The following is a 17,821-nucleotide window of genomic DNA, read 5'->3' as shown; positions in this document are numbered from 1 at the left end:
GGCAAATTACTTCATCAATCAATAGTTTATTTTGAAAAGTGGCTTTGACACCTGCTCTTGCTGAAACAATTTGTAGCATTTGTGTTGGGGAAACTATCATTGTGAGCAGTTGATATTGACWTTGCTTCCAGTCCCCTAAATAACCCTTCTATAAGGATTTAGGTTTGTTTTGGTCAATGTTTAAAGTTGACAAATGTTAATGTCTGTCTTATTTGAACAGTGTAAGGCATGCATTTGCTTATCATCATATTTCTTGTAAGCGGTAGAAAAACTGTAATTTGCAGTAAAGGACAAACATTTTATTTGAATACCATACTGATTTGGGGCATAAACAATAAAACAAAAGTTCAGAAGTAATGTCAGTTCCATGTTTAAGTCACACTTAATGTTGGTTATCTCATCGTAGCTGTTGTCTTTTTAATTTTCAGACATGCAAAATGAAAGTTCTTTGGTTGATAGACTGTTAACTTAGTCCCCCAAATCCCCGTACTGCTTGTATTAAGATACAACTTGTTTGCTTTCTTACATGAGGAACTGCTGTTGTAAAATGTATGCGTTTACAGTAGTAGATTTTGAAATTGAAAMACTTTTCCTGGCTGGTAGAATGTTCAGACAGCTTTACCACAAATGTAAGGCTCTTTGTTTTATTTTCTAATTTGGTACCGTTGTGTAAAACATTAATTTATTTTGTTTGCATATTGTTCTTGCAGTCTTTATTCAAGGTGGATTGTAAAAAATATAAAGTGTGAGTTTTGAAAGATTTCAGATGATTTTGATAACATTATTTACAGATTTGGCGTCATGTACTGTACGAGAAAGAAACTACTGCATCTTGGAAAAAGAAAATTGTAATAAATATTTTGCATCAGATTGCCAAAAAGTTGTCTGCTTCTCTGTATCAAATAATTAATCACACAGAAGTGATATGTTTAGTACTAGACTTATCCAGTGACACCTGTAAAAGCAATATGCGTAGTCAGAGACTATAGAGCTGATTTGAGAATTACGTGTTGTTGCCGTCCGTCCTCCACTCCCTCACAACACAGTCGTCGACATGGTGACAGGAACCAACAAACAGGGAAATCACCAGAAGCATATCCAGTCCTGTTACGCACATGAGAAAAGTAACCGCATACCTATCTATGTTTACTTGGTGGGGGGGAAGGGGTAAATAGTCTAATGATTATCTTTGAGCTCATTTAGGAGTACATGTAATGTTTCACWCTTGGGACATGTGGTGTTTGCCTTTTGTTGTTACCCTGCGAAATTGACTAAAACGGACGCAGTGATGGAGTCATTGGGAGAGTTCCGTTGTCGGGAGTGTAGTATGGCATTCCGCTCCCTTGGGCTTCTGGAGAAACATAAAGCATTATTCTGTATCGGGAGCAGCATTGGAGACCCTATGGTGCTGAGACAAGAGCAGCCTGAGCGAAAGGGACTCTATCCAAAGCCGGCACGCACCCCTGATCTTATAAGGGTAAGTGTGTTAGCTGTTATAGTGGCTCTTGTAGTGTGTCTGTCTAACATTGATTGTTCCTGGTAGCTGAGAGAGCAGCGGGGTACGCACCTACAGAATATGCAGGCGAGGACCATTGACACAGAACGGAGAGCTGGGAAAGAAGATAAACTACGGGGCAGTGTGTCAGAGAGCCCAGCCTTGAGGAACCTTACTAATGAGGTGCCTACCAACGCTTAATCTGAACCATCTAGACATGCAATATAACCTATAGCCACCTTTGTAGTCCCTTTGATATTACATAATATTAATTAACAGACTCAGACAAATGTTATGCTTGAAATTATAGTTTCACAAGCTGAGGATGTCGATTGAGGGGAGTATGCCCAACCTGCCCAACCTGCCTACTGAGACCGAGGGTCTGGAGGACCAGGTCCAGGTGTTGGGGAGAAAGTGTGCCCACAGGGAGAGGCTGAGAGAGATRGCAGAGCAGCACGACCAGCAGCTGGCAGAGATACAGACCCACAACCACCTCCTGGAGCAACAGAGAGRGGGTAAGGGGCCATAGAGATCCTCCAACACAAAAAGATATGGAGGAATGAATCTCTTATACAGTTTTTCATGTAGAAAAGGTTAAATTGGCTAATGTAATCAGTTACATGTAATCTGATTACAGATACAATAACAAAAAACTAGATTACTGCCTCCCGACTGGCGTAGCCGGTCTAAGGCACTGCATTGCAGTGCTAAAGATGTAACCGATGTGAAATGGCTAGCTAGTTAGCAGTAGTGCGCGCTAATAGCGTTTCAATCGGTGACGTCACTCGCTTTGAGACCTTGAAGTAGTGGTTCCCCTTGCTCTGCAAGGGCCGCAGCTTTTGTGGAGCGATGGGTAACGATGCTTCGTGGGTGACCGTTGTTGATGTGTGCAGAGGGTCCCTGGTTCGTGCCCGGGTCGGGGCGAGGGGACGGACTAAAGTTAAACTGTTACAAAGGCGTCACTACAGACCTAGGTACGATCCAACTGGCTGTGATTGGGAGTCCCATAGGGTGGCGCACAATTGTCCGGGTTAAGGGAGGGTTTGGCCAGGGGGCTTTACTTGGCTCATCGCGCTCTAGCAACTCCTTGTACTGGGCCGGGCGCCTGCAGGCTGACCTCTGTCATCAGGTGAACGGTGTTCCACACATTGGTGCAGCTGGCTTCCGGGTTAAGCGGGCGGGTGTTAAGAAGCACGGTTTGGTCGGTCATGTTTCGGAGGACGCATGACACGACCTTCGCCTCTCGAGCCMGTTGGGGAGTTGCAGCGATGAGACAAGATTGAAATTGGGGAGGAAAAGGGGGGGGATTTAAAAAAAGAGATTACTTCTTGTATCATTTTTTTATTCAGAAAGGATATTTTCAAAAACAAAATACATTATGATACTTTTCTGTTTTCTCAATGACATTCAAGTGAAGTTTATTCCACCTGAGAAAGTCTGACCACAAGTCAGAGACCACTACACCAAATGTGCTTGATGGTACATTTTTGTGTTTTTCTTAAGGGGAAAGTAATCCAAAAGTAACAGTATTCAGATTAAGTAACTGAGTTTGGGTAATCCCMAAATTAAGTTACTGATTACAATTTTGGACAGGTAACTAGTAACTGTAATGGATTACATTTAGTATGTGTATGTCAGACATTGCATGGCAGCTTGGGGCCCTGGCAGGGCAGGGCAGCACGGCCCACCTGGAGACTTTGCTGCTGGAGCTGAGGGATCGGGAGGAGAGAAACGAAGAGGCTCTACAGCAACTCAAAGACCACATCACTACCCTGCAGCCTGGGTGAGTCCACTAGACGGCAGCAAATGACCATCTCACACACTCACAGTACATACAGTCGTGGCCAAAAGTTTTGAGAATGACACAAATATTAATTTCCACAAAGTTTGCTGCTTCAGTGTCTTWAGATATTTTTGTCAGATGTTACTATGGAATACTGAAGTATAATTACAAGCATTTCATAAGTGTCAAAGGCTTTTATTGACAATTACATGAAGTTGATGCAAAGAGTCAATATTTGCAGTGTTGACMCTTCTTTTTCAAGACCTCTGCAATCCGCCCTGGCATGCTGTCAATTAACTTCTGGGCCACATCCTGACTGAAGGCARCCTATTCTTGCATAATCAATGCTTGGAGTTTGTCAGAATTTGAGTGTTTTTGTTTGTCCACCCGCCTCTTGAGGAATGACCACAAGTTCTCAATGGGATCAAGGTCTGGGGAGTTTCCTGGCCATGGACCCAAAATATCGATGTTTTGTTCCCCGAGCCACTTAGTTATCACTTTTGCCTTATGGCAAGGTGCTCCATCATGCTGGAAAAAGCATTGTTCGTCACCAAACTGTTCCTAGATGGTTGGGAGAAGTTTCTCTCAGAGGATGTGTTGGTACGATTCTTTATTCATGGCTGTGTTCTTAGGCAAAATTGTGAGTGAGCCCACTCCCTTGGCTGAGAAGCAACCCCACACATGAATGGTCTCAGGATGCTTTACTGTTGGCATGACACAGGACTGATAGTAGCGCTCACCTTGTCTTCTCCGGACAAGCTTTTTTCCGGATGCCCCAAACAATCGTAAAGGGAATTCATCAGAGAAAATGACTTTACCCTAGTCCTCAGCAGTCCAATCCCTGTACCTTGTGCAGAATATCAGTCTGTCCCTGATGTTTTTCCTGGAGAGAAGTGGCTTCTTTGCTGCCTTTCTTGACACCAGGCCATCCTCCAAAAGTCTTCGCCTCACTGTGCGTGCAGATGCACTCACRCCTGCCTGCTGCCATTCCTGAGCAAGCTCTGTACTGGTGGTGCCCCGATCCCGCAGCTGAATCAACTTTAGGAGACGGTCCTGGYGCTTGCTGGACTTTCTTGGGCGCCCCGAAGCCTTCTTCACAACAATTGAACTGCTCTCCTTGAAGTTCTTGATTATCCGATAAATGGTTGATTTAGGTKCAATTTTACTAGCAGCAATATCCTTGCCTGTGAAGCCCWTTTTGTGCAAACCAAAGATGACGGCACGTGTTTCCTTGCAGGTAACCATGGTTGACAGAGGAAGAACAATGATTCCAAGCACCACCCTCCTTTTGAAGCTTSCAGTCTGTTATTCGAACTCAATCAGCATGACAGAGTGATCTCCAGGCTTGTCCTCGTCAACACTCACAGTTGTGTTAATGAGAGAATCACTGACATGATGTCAGCTGGTCCTTTTGTGGCAGGGCTGAAATGCAGTGGAAATGTTTTTGGGGGATTCAGTTCATTTGCATGGCAAAGAGGGACTTAGCAATTCATATGATCACTCTTCATAACATTCTGTAGTATATGCAAATTGCCATCATACAAACTGAGGCAGCAGACTGTGAAAATTTATATTTGTGTCATTCTCAAAACTTTTGTCCACGACTGTACAGTTGAAGTCGGAAGTTTACATACACCTTAGCCAAATACATTTAAACTACGTTTTTCACAATTGCTGACTTTTAATCCTAGTAAAAATGCCCTGTCTAAGGTCAGTTAGGATCACCACTTTATTTTAAGAATATGAAATGTCAGAATAATAGCAGAGAGGATGAATTATTTCAGCTTTTATTTMTTTCATCACATTCCCAGTGGGTCAGAAGTTTACATACACTCAATTAGTATTTGGTAGCATTGCCTTTAAATTGTTTAACTTGGGTCAAATATTTCAGGTAGCCTTCCACAAGCTTCCCACAATAAGTTGGGTGAATTTTGGCCCATTCCTCCTGACAGAGCTGGTGTAACTGAGTCAGGTTTGTAGGCCTCCTTACTCGCACACACTTTTTCAGTTCTGCCCACAAATTTTCTATAGGATTGAGGTCAGGGCTTTATGATGGCCACTCCAATACCTTGACTTTGTTGTCCTTAAGTCGTTTTGCCATAACTTTGGAAGTATCCTTGGGGTCAAAAAGTACGATCTTTGTCCCCATGTGCAGTTGCAAACCGTAGTCTGGCTTTTTTAATGGTGGCTTTTGGAGGGTTAGCTTCTTCCTTGCTGAGCAGCCTTTCAGGTTATGTCGATATAGAACTCGTTTTACTGTGGATATAGATCATTTTGTACCTGTTTCCTCCAGCATCTTCACAAGGTCCTTTGCTGTTGTTTTGGGATTGATTTGCACTTTTCGCACCAAAGTACGTTCATCTCTAGGAGACAGAACGTGTCTCCTTTCTGAGTGGTAGGACGGCTGCGTGGTCCCATGGTGTTTATACTTGCGTACTATTGTTTGTACAGATGAACGTGGTACCTTCAGGCGTTTGGAAATTGCTCCCAAGGATGAACCAGACTTGTGGAGGTCTACAATTTTTTTTCTGAGGTCTTGGTTGATTTCTTTTCATTTTCCCATGATGTCAAGCAAAGAGGCACTGAGTTTGAAGGTAGGCCTTGAAATAGATCCACAGTGACACCTCCAATTGACTCAAATGATGTCAATTAGCCTATCAGAAGATTCTAAAGCCATGACATAATTTTCAGGAATTTTCCAAGCAGTTTAAAGGCACAGTCAACTTACTGTAAGTAAACTTCTGACCCACTGGAATTGTGATACAGTGAATTATAAGTGAAATAATCTGTCTCTGTTAATAATTGTTGGAAAAAGTACTTGTGTCATGCACAAAGTAGATGTCCTAACCGACTTGCCAAAATGAGTTTGTTAACAAGAAATGTGTGGAGCGGTTGAAAAACAGGTATGTAAACTTCCGACTTCAACTGTAAGTGATGAGTTATAACAAGTTATAAATAGACATGGTTATAAACTRGAAGAAAAAAAGGAACATACAAACAAAGATGTTCTTCTGTGCTTTTCATAGGGTCAAAGAGGTCACGTTTGACTCACCCAACCCTGACCACAGGAAGGGACATAATGTCAACTTTGACCTAATATCCTCTGTGGATGGACTCCTCTCCACCCAAATAAGGTAAGTAATATTTGTATGTCTTAGTGTAGCTACACCTCATAGAACAAAAAGTACACATTATTATTAGCACCATTGTTGGTGATATTAGAAGCTGTAATCATAGAGCAAGTAGCTGGCAGGTCATTATTCAAAAAGAAAATGTGTTCTCAATGACTTACCTGGTTAAATAGTTGCTGTAGTGTTAGTAGTAGCAATGTACGGTATTACTATCCTGCAGCATATCTGTATCTATGTCTGTGTTTGACTGTGTCTGTTGGTGTGACAGAGCTCTGAGGCTGGACTACATGCAGTCAGGTGGTTCTGATCCGGCTGTCCTGGCCCAGATGCATGACATGCAGGCAGAGGCCCACACTATGGAGCAACAGGCCCAATCTGGGGCTGACAACAATGGCAGGAGGAAGAGTGAGTGTCAATCCTGCATGGTCCTTCATTGGGGTATGAAGGATGTCACATTTGGTGCTTTGGTGCCACCTAGAGTGATTTGTTTCTACTGTGCATGTTTATGTCTGTGCCTGCACCTATTTGTCTTTCTGTTGTCTTTAAGAGACAAAGAACTGTATACCGTTTGTTTTTTAAAGAAGAAAGTACTGTATCCTCTTAACTTTGGTGCCTCTCTAACCATCCCTTCTCTCCCGCACTCTCTGCCCAGGGATGAAGCCTCCTCAGCGGGCTGGGAACTCAGAGGTCCTGGCTGTGGAGCAAGAGAACCAGAGACTGGAGGACGAGATCTTCAGAATCCAGTTGGCCAGAGACAAACACCGTCAGGAAGATGGTGGGTTGTCCTCTCCATCTCATCTCTGTGATTAACATGCACATAATTATAGACAAGCAACATTGCTGATAAACAATGGCAGTTAGGAGTAACCACATTCACAGTGACWACTATGGGATGTGTAGAATTAGAATCCATTCCAATGCTTCTAGAATCATTCTAATTCGATGGGATTCTATATTCCTCTGATCCAGTTGCAGTGGGGTCTGAGCTCCATCAGATCCAGAGAGAACACACCCACTACATGGCCAGCATTCAGGCTGAGCTCGAGAGCCTTCGCAGGGAAGTAGAGCGAGCCAGAGAGGGCCCTAGGGACAGGAGGCTGCCCCCACCCCCTCCACCTCTGTTCCCTGCCCCACCAGCCATGCATCCCCTTGCCCAGATATATGCCCCTCCAGCCCTGGTAAAGCTATGATGTTAATATTGCTGTTTATATATCTGGTTTTCTCTGACGACATTAGGCCCATATTGTATATCCCCCATATGTTCTTGTTGCAGACCCAGCCCAGGCCCCATTCCTCGCTCAAGGAAAGGCATGTACTCGACTCCCTTGGGCCTGCGCCCTATGACCCTGCGTGAGTCCATTATGACTAGCACATCTATGTTGGCCATTTCAGTTTCTATATGATTAAAATTAAACATTACCTTCACATACATTATTAGAGACACATGTATGTAACTAACTCAGATGTGCAGGTATGAAGTACCTCTAAACTACTCTAMACCCTGTTGATTTGCAGGGCTGGTTTTGCTGTCTTTTATGACTTGATGCTTGGGGTAGATGCCACACTGAGGGTTCTGCGTCTGGTGGCTGGTCTCTACTCTGGAGGCCAGGAGATGGGGCGCCCCACCCCATTGCCCCCTACACAGTGCCAGCCTGGAGGGGGTCAGCCCTACAGCCAAACTGTGCCCCCTGGGAACTATGCCCTACTGGCAGTCAAACAGCCTATGCCCAAGTAAGCAATGCACCCGGAGAAGAAAAAGTACCTGTGAAACTCATCCATAGCATGTTGGCTGGAGTCTATCGGTGACAGCCCACCTTCCCTGAGATCAAAAGGCAATTGTTGCTCACTGAGTGACAGACTTGTCTCGTGCTCTGTTAGCTAAGGTTTCCTTTGAGTTGTGTGTGGTRTTGTTCAGAAGGTTGCATGTTCACTACAACTTAGGGTGGAATGAAAATGCACTCTTTTACATTTGTCTAAGACAAAACTCTGCCTCCCRAGTGGCGCAGAGGTCTAAGGCAGTGCATCGCAGTGATAGAGGCGTCACTACAGACCCGGGTTTGATCCCGGGTCTGTAGCCAGCCGCGACCGGGAGACCCATGAGGYGGCTCACAATTGGCCCAGCGTCGTCCGGGTTAAGGGAGGGTTTGGTCTGCCGGGATGGCCATGTCCCATCGCGCTCTAGTGACTCCTTGTGGCGGGCCGGGCACATGCATGCTGACTTTGGACACCAGCTGGAYGGTGTTTCCTCYGACACATTGGTGCGGCTGGCTTCYGGGTTAAGCGAGCAGTGTGTCAAGAAGCAGTGCGGCTTGGCAGGGTCATGTTTCAGAGTACGCATGGCTCTCGACCTTCACCTTTCCGAGTCCGTACGGGAGTTGCAGCGATGGGAGAAGACTAACTACCAATTAGATATCACGAAATTGGGAAGAAAAAGGGGTAAAARAAWATKATATACAGTATATGCATACAGTGGCAAGAAAWAATATGTGAACCCTCTGGATTTCTGCATAAATTGGTCCTAAAATTAGATCCGATCTTCATCTAAGTCACAACAACGGACAAACACAGTCTGCTTAAACTAATAACACACWAATTATTGTATTTATCTTGTCTATATTGAATACATAATTTAAACACTCACAGCGTAGTTTGGAAAAAGCATGTGAACCCTTAGGCTAATGACTTCTCCAAAAGCTAATTGGAGTYAGGAGTCAGCTAAYATGGAGTACAACCATTGAGACGAGATTGGAGATGTTGGTTAGAGCTGCCCTGCCCTATAGAACACACTCACAAAATTTGTGTTTGCTGTTCACAAGAAGCATTGCCCGCCTCGAACTTTAGAGATCGAAGACCCAAGATTAAGAATTGTGGACTTGCATAAAGCTGGAAAGGGTTACAAAAGTATCTCTAAAAGCCTTGATGTTCATCAGTGACCTCAAGAGAGCGGTTCCCACCAGACATCCCGAGAATATTGCTGAACTGAAAYAGTTTTGTAAAGAGGAATGGTCCAAAATTCCTCCTCCTGACCTACAGAAAAYRTTTGRTKGAGRTTATTGCTGCCAAAGGAGGGTAAACCAGTTACTGAATGAATGTTTCCACTGTGTGTTCAATAAAGACATGAAAACGTATAATTGTTTGTGTGTTATTAGTTTAAGCAGACTGTGTTTGTCTATTGTTGTGACTCAGATGAAGATCAGATCAAATTTGATGACCAATTTATGCAGAAGTCCAGGTAATTCCAAAGGGTTCACATACTTGTTCTTGCCACTATATGTACACACACTACCGTTCAAAAGTTTGGAGTCATTTAGAAATGTCYTTGTTTTTGAAAGAAAAGCAAAAATGTKTRTCCATTAAAATAACATCAAATTGATCAGAAACAGTRTAGACATGGTTAATGTTGTAAATGACTATTGTAGCTGGAAACGGCTGATTTTTTAATGGAATATCTACATATTCATATGTCTAGTTTGAGAAACAGATGCCTCAAGTCCTCAACTGGCAGCTTCCTTAAATAGTATCTGCAAAACACCAGTCTCAACGTCAACAGTGAAGAGGCGACTCCGGGATGCTGTCCTTCTAGGCAGAGTTGCAAAGAAAAAGCCATATCTCAGACTGGCCAATAAAAATACAAGATTAAGATGGGCAAAAGAACAGACACTGGACAGAGGAACTCTGCCTAGAAGGCCAGCATCCTGGAGTGGCCTCCTCACTGTTGACGTTGAGACTAGTGTTTTGCGGGTACTATTTAATGAAGCTGGCACTTGAGGACTTGTGAAGTGTCGTTTTCTCAAACTAGACACTCTAATGTACTTGCCCTCTTGCTCAGTTGTGCACCGGGGCCTCCCACTCCTCTTTATTATTCTGGTTAGGGCCAGTTTGCGCTGTTCTGTGAAGGGAGTAGTACACAGCATTGTACGAGATCTTCAGTTTCTTGGCAACTTCTCACATGGAATAGCCTTCATTTCTCAGAACAAGAATAGACTGACGAGTTTCAGAAGACAGGTCTATGTTTCTGGCCATTTTGAGCCTGTAATCGAACCCACAAATGCTGATGCTCCAGATACTCAACTAGTCTAATGAAGGCCAGTTTTATTTCTTCTTTAAGCAGAAAAAAAGTTTTCAGCTGTGCTAACATAATTGCAAAAGCTTTTTCTAATGATCAATTAGCCTTTTAAAATGATAAACTTGAATTAGCTAACACAACGTGCCATTGGAACACAGGAGTGATTGTTGCTGATAATGGGCCTCTGTAGATATTCCATAAAGAAATCATCCGTTTCCAGCTACAATAGTTATTTACAACATTAACAATGTCTCCACTGTATTTCTGATCAATTTGATGTTATTTTAAATGGAGAAAAAGTGCTTTTCTTTCAAAACAAGGACATTTCTAAGTGACCCCAAACTTTTGAACGGTAGTATATATATATATATATATAATAATAATAAAAGACGAAACACTCTACCTTCAGGATGCAGCCGTCTCCCTCCCTGTCTCTGGTGGTTGAGCTTCAAGCTGCCGGAGGTCTGGACACCTACGGTCAGGAGGTCCAGAGGCTGGTGTCCCGGGGCTGGGCACGGCTGGAGCTCTTCGACCAGCACAACCAGGTCCAGAGCGGATACTGGAGAGTGCCAGTACGTGCCCTCCCCATCCGACCATCCCTCAGTCCAGTCCAGCTCAACTCAGTCCCCCAGGTGAGGGTAGACACCCGTCTGGCTGACTGCTAGTGGTTAGAATGAAGCTGGATTGAATATCCATTATACATGATGTCTTAAAAATGACAATATCAGTTGAGGATGATATACATATACCATTTTTCCCAACAAATAAAATACTGTTATGTGTTAGGAAGTCATGAGGTGTGAAAGCCACGTGGAGATGACATGACACATGATGAAACACACACTAAGGGGTCAGACGTCTAAGTCGTGTGTCTGTGTTCTCTAGGTGGGCAACATGGAGCTGTGTTTACGGGTGGTCAATGCTCGGGACCGGGACGTGCAGTCCCTCGCTAAGATTGACCCAAGCAACACCAGCCACTATAAGTACCCCTCCATGGTACATTTCATTATGTTCTCCAAAAATCACCCTTCTCTGACCACATCATTGTACTGTTTCAACATGACTCTGTTTGCCAGTTGTGTGGTAACTTACAGCGCCTTCGGAAAGTATTCAGACCCCTTGACTTTTTCCACATTTTGTTAGGTTACAGCCATATTCTAAAATGTATTACAATTATTTCCCCCCTCTCAATCTACACACAATASCCCATAATGACAAWGCAAAAACAGGTTTGTAAAAATAAAAAACGGAAATATCACATTTACATAAGTATTCAGACCCTTTACTCAGTACTTTGTTGAAGCACCTTTGGCAGCGATTAGAGCCTAGAGTCTTCGTGGGTATCACRCTACAAGCTTGGCACACCTGTATTTGGGGAGTTTCTCCCATTCTTCTCTGCAGATCCTCTCAAGCTCTGTCAGATTGAATGGGGAGCATTGCTGCACAGCTATTTTCAGGTCTCTCCAGAGATGTAAGATCGGGTTCAAGTCCAGGCTTTGGCTGGGCCACTCAAGGACATTCAGAGACTTGTCCCGAAGCCACTCCTGCGTTGTCTTGGCTGTGTGCTTAGGGTCGCTGTCCTGTTGGAAGGTGAACCGTTGCCCCAGTCAGGTCCGGAGCAGGTTTTCATCGAAGATCTCACTGTACATCTTTGCCTCGATCCTGACTAGTCTCCCAGTCCCTACTGCCACCACGCTTCACCGTAGGGATGATGCCTGGTTTCCTCCAGAAGTGACGCTCAGCATTTAGGCCAAAGAGTTCCATCTTGGTTTCATCAGAACAGAGAATCTTGTTTCTCATGGTCTGAGAGTCCTTTAGGTGCCAAGCGGGCTGTCATGTGCCTTTTACCGAGGAGTGGCTTCCGTCTGGCCACTCTACCATACAGGCCTGATTGGTGAAGTGCTGCAGAGATGGTTGTCCTTCTGGACGGTTCTCCCATCTCCACAGAGGAACTCTAGAGCTCTGTCAGAGTGACCATCGGGTTCTTGGTCACCACCCCGACCAAGGCCCTTCTCCCCCGATTGCTCAGTTTGGCCGGGTGGACAGCTCTAGGAAGAGTCTCGGTGGTTCCAAACTTCTTCCATTTAAGAATGATGGAGGTCACTGTGTTCTTGGGGACCTTCAATGCTGCAGACATTTGTTGGTACCCTTCCCCAGATCGGTGCCTCGACACAATCCTGTCTCGGCGCTCTACAGACAATTCCTTCGACCTCATGGCTTGATTTTTGCTCTGTCRTGTTGMACTGTCAACTGTGTGACCTTATATAGACAGGTGTGTGCCTTTCCAAATCATGTCCAATCAATTGAATTTACCACAGGTGGTCTCCAATCAAAATGTAGAAACATCTCAAGGATGATCAATGGAAACAGAATGYACCTGATCTCAATTTCGAGTCTCGTAGCAAAGGGTCTAAATATTTATGTGAATAARGTTTTTATTTGCAAACATTTCTAAAAACCTGTTTTTGTTTTGTCATTTTGGGGTATTGTGCGTAGATTGCTGAGGATTTTTTTTTGTTTAATACATTTTAGAATAAGGCTGTAACGTAACAAAATGTGGAACAAGTCAAGGGGTCTAAGTACTTTCCGAAGGCACTGTATGCCTTAAAAAAAATGCTGTAGATCCTGACCTGGTGTATTCAGTCCATCATAAAGCTTCAGTTTATTCTATTGATAGTGGTTATTTTGTGTACTCTGTCATTACAGGTGTCCAATATCCCTGCAACTCTTCAAGGAAATAGACCCCTTTCCATGTCAACATTACAGCCCTCCGCTGCCAATCACTTTCTCTCTCTCCTTCCCTACACTGATCACGAAGACCCTCCCCCCATGGAGGAACCCAATCAGAGGTGATTGATGATGATGCTGATGATTTTAGTGCATGGAAATCAATCAARTAATCCCTGTGATTATTTAGGAGAGAGAGAGGTGTACATGTATGTTACTTMATTTGACCTTTTCCATTGATTGTTGTTAGTTGTCTGGATGTGTTGTTCATTTACAATGTGCAAATAAAGACACAAAAACCCATGACACATTTTTTCATTGTTTTCAATTATGGTATCATGACAAAGACCGTTAACATACACTACATAAAAGTATGCGGATTTGGCTATTTCAGCCACACCCGTTGCTGACAGGTGTATAAAATCGAGCACACAGCCATGCAATCTCCATAGCAAAAACATTTGCTTTAGAATGGCCTTACTGAAGAGTTTCAACGTGGCACCGGCATAGGATGCCACCTTTCCAAGTCAGTTTGTCAAAGTTCTGCCCCGGTCAACTGTAAGTGCTGTTATTGTGAAGTGGAAACGTCTAGGCTGTGAAGTGGTAGACCACACAAGCTCACAGAACAAGACCGCCAAGTGCTGAAGCGTGTAAAAATTTGTCTGTCCTCGGTTTTAATACTCACTACTGAGTTCCAAACTGCCTCTGGGAGCAACGTCAGCACAAGAACTGTTCGTCGGGAGCTTCATTAAATGGATTTCCAWGGCCGAGCAGCCACACACAAGCCTAAGATCAACATGCACAAAGCCAAGCTTTGGCTGGAGTGGTGTAAAGCTCGCCGCCATTGGTCTCTGGAGTGATGAATCACCATCTGGCAGTCTGACRGACKAAAGTTTGGTGGAGGAGGAATAATGGTCTGGGGCTGTTTTTCATGGTTCAGGCAAGGCCCCTTAGTTCCAGTGAAGGGAACTTTTAATGCTGTAGCATACAATGACATTCCTGGTGGACATTCTTGCAGTCAGCATGCCAATCGCACGCTCCCTCAAAACTTGATACATCTGTGATATTGTGTTGTGACAAAACTGCACATTTTAGAGTGGCCTTTTATTGTCCTGTGCACCTGTGTTATGAACATGCTGTTTAATCAGCTTATTGATATGCCACACCTGTCAGGTGGATGGATTATCTTGGCAAAAGAGAAATGCTATCAGTGATCTAAACAAATTTCTGGTCAAATTTTTTTTTGTGCATATGGAACATTTCTGGGATCTTTTACTTCAGCTCATGAAACATGGGACCAACCCTTTACATATTGCGTTCATATATTTATTCAGTATAATTTAGCTGGAATCTAATATATTTCCACAATACACACCAACCAACCCTGCTCTGTTACTGCACGTGGGTTTCAGTGAGATTGATCCCCTGCTTTTTGGAGGACAAGGAGGTAGAGAAGGGTTGGGTATCCCCTCAGGGAGAAAGAAGCCTTTGACTGATGGGCTACAGCCAAAAGACTAGAAAGGTGAGCGAAGGTGTTTCTGTCTCTTCAGTCTACTAGTCAGACAGTATATCCGTCTATCAGGCAGGCAGTTGTGACTTTCTCTTCCCTCCCTGTTGCCTCACAGATCTGTGGGCTCAGTATTCCACTGCTGCACTTTCACAGCACGCTCCTCCATCACTCATGRCGACTTCATTTTCAGCAATGTGCCAGTACCTACTTTGAATCGCGCTTGGTTGACTGTTTCATACAGAGCTCCTTTCTCCCCCCCCCCTCAGATTAATTTTGGTGGGCTCTCACCTGGCATGGGCATGGTTCTGATTCTGTGCTTCTACCACTGGCCAGCAGGGAGCAGTGTTTCCTGGAGTGGGATGGTCAAACAAAGAGGCTCCTCCATGGGAGCAGGAGGTACTAGGTTCGGGTCAGGTTGGGGCGCACCAGTCAGTTGTACAACTGTATGCCTCTTGCATTTAACCCAGGAACCTGGCCAAGAGGGGGAGCTCCTAACAGTCTGGGGGGGGGGGGGCTCTCACTACTCTGGTAAACCTCTCTCACACATATTGCCCAGTAAATATTTGTCTGTAAGATGGCCAACCATTCCATGCATAATATTCTAATATTTGGGTGTCTGCATCAGCTTGTTAGCCTGAGGACTGCCTGGGGAATCCCTTTGAGCCCTACAGTGATGCTGTGGCCAAACAGCACAGCTAGTAGAGATGAGGCACCCCCCCCCCCTCTCTAAGTGCTGCTTCCAGGTCAGCCTTCTCCACAGTTCCTTGTTTATTTCCATGGTTAATGTCACACTGAGAAGCGATCAATCTATAAATCATAACACAGAGTCTGGTAGACCATCGTTGGGGACTCTGTAGTAGTTGTTACTGTTTTGTGACAGGTGTCTGTGAATGGAGCCTTGAACCTACCAMGGCTTCACCCTGGATCTCTGCTCCCTCAGCCCCCACTACCACAGGTCCCACTTGGTGGCCTGGGCCCCAGCCTGACTGCACCCCAATTGAGACTATTTGTTTGTGGTGGGTTATTCATTTCAGGTGAAGACAAACCTATATCCTCATGTAGAAACCTCTTAAGAATTCAGCCCTTAATATCCTGTGTTTAAGTCTCTACAGGTGGTTGTCCCACCAGCACCATACAGCCATCCAACAAATCCACGCAGTCTCCCCTTCCCCACAGGACCCCAGACTCCCAGAGCAAGGAAGGGCAGAGGGACTACATCTTCACCCTCTTGGGGAGCAGTGCTGGGCAGCAGCAGCACCAGTCCTTACTGAGGGGGCAGTGCCAGACTTCCTACTACCCCTCTACCAGGGCTGGCTCTTACAGRTCAGAGAAGAGGAACGTGCAAGATGGTGAAGATCAATCTACATATGAACATTTAAAAGCTATAGCTGTGTACCTTGAATGCTGTTCTTATTGCATTAGAGAACCTACAACAAATCTGGTGTTTGTCAGAATGCATCAACTATGGCAGTAAGTTGCAGAGCCACCACATTGTTTATTTACTTTAACCACASGATAGCAACCATATGCTTATCAGTGTTTTTCCTTGTTCCCATGACACCTCTATGGTAGGTGCAGCTCCTGACCTGTGAATCTGCATTTATGTGGGTGGCAGACCGGAACAAGGACCGGGAGATGGCACCGTTGTGAGGCGAAGATGCCAACTCCATACCCTTGACCAACACCTCTTCAAAAGTGATATGGTTAACCCCATAATATATACACATCTACAGTCAATGACAGGTTAATATTAGAGGTCGAACAATTATGATTTTTCAAAGGCGATACCGATTATTGGAGGACCAAAAAAAAAAAAAAATACCGATTAGCATATATATATATATTTATATATATATAAAATAATGACAATTACAACACTGGTTGAACACTAACTTAATATAATAAATCAAAATCAATTTAGTCTCAAATAAATAATGAAACGTGTTCAATTTGGTTTAAATAATGCAAAAAAAAAGTTTGGGAGAAGTAAAAGTGCAATACGTGCCATGTAAAAAAAGCTAATGTTTAAGTTCCTTGCTCAGAACATGAGAACATATGAAAGCTGGTGGTTCCTTTTAACATGAGTCTTCAATATTCCCAGGTAAGAAGTTTTAGGTTGTAGTTATTATAGGACTATTTCTCTCTATACCATTTGTATTTCATATACAAATGGAYGAATATGTATGAACTTTCCAATTTGTAAGTCGCTCTGGATAAGAGCGTCTGCTAAATGACTTAAATGTAAATGTAATATACCTTTGATTATTGATTGTTCTAATAGGTACTTTATTTAGTACTGCCAGCCTAATCTCGGGAGTTGATAGGCTAGAAGTCATAAACAGTGCAATGCTTGAAGSACAGCGAAGAACTGCTGGCAAATGCACGAAAGTGCARTTTGAATGAATGCTTACGAACCTGCTGCTGTCTACCACCGCTCAGACTGCTCTATCAAATTRGACTTAATTATCATAACACAGAAATACGAGCCTTAGGTCATTAATATGGTCAAATCCGGAAACTATCATTTCGAAAATAAAACATTTATTATTTCAGTGAAATACAGAACTGTTCCGTATTTTATCTAACGGGTGGCATCCATAAGTCTAAATATTGCTGTTACATTGCACAACCTTCAATGGTATCTCATAATTATGTAAAATTCTGGCAAATTAATTACGGTCTTTGTTAGGAAGAAATGGTCTTCTCACAGTTCGCAACGAGCCAGGCGGCCCAAACTGCTGCATAGACCCTGACTCTGCTTGCACAGAACGCAAGAAAAGTGACACAATTTCCCTAGTTAAAAGAAATTCATGTTAGCAGGCAATATTAACTAAATATGCCCGTTTAAAAAATATATACTTGTGTATTGATTTTAAGAAAGTCATTGATGTTTATGTTTAGGTACATTGGTGCAACAACAGTGCTATTCTTTTGCAAATGTGCTTGTTAAAATCACCCGTTTGGCGAAGTAGGCTGTGATTCAATGACATTAACAGGCACTGCATCGATTATATGTAATGCAGGACAAGCTAGATAAACTAGTAATATCAACCATTATGTTAAGATTTATCATAAAAAAACAATCAGTTTAATGCTAGCTAGCACCTTG

General features: G+C 43.6%; 1 protein-coding gene across 1 annotated transcript; it reads left to right on the top strand.

The window, feature by feature from the left end:
- The first annotated feature begins 1,067 nt into the window (after positions 1–1,067).
- On the top strand, positions 1,068–13,508 carry LOC111971678 (coiled-coil domain-containing protein 17-like). Its single transcript, XM_023998526.2, has 13 exons — positions 1,068–1,477; positions 1,544–1,678; positions 1,806–2,010; positions 3,134–3,278; positions 6,305–6,412; positions 6,678–6,814; positions 7,062–7,184; positions 7,379–7,587; positions 7,683–7,759; positions 7,925–8,140; positions 10,885–11,107; positions 11,361–11,471; positions 13,182–13,508. The coding sequence occupies exons 1-13, from the start codon at positions 1,289–1,291 to the stop codon at positions 13,326–13,328; spliced, it is 2,025 nt and encodes a 674-aa protein (XP_023854294.1). The 5' UTR covers positions 1,068–1,288; the 3' UTR covers positions 13,329–13,508.
- Positions 13,509–17,821: the final 4,313 nt, after the last annotated feature.

Source organism: Salvelinus sp. IW2-2015, linkage group LG13, assembly GCF_002910315.2.
Source record: "Salvelinus sp. IW2-2015 linkage group LG13, ASM291031v2, whole genome shotgun sequence".
Taxonomy (NCBI): Eukaryota; Metazoa; Chordata; class Actinopteri; order Salmoniformes; family Salmonidae; genus Salvelinus; species Salvelinus sp. IW2-2015.
Note: the sequence above shows the minus strand (reverse complement) of the source record. Positions and strands in the feature narration are given on the sequence as shown.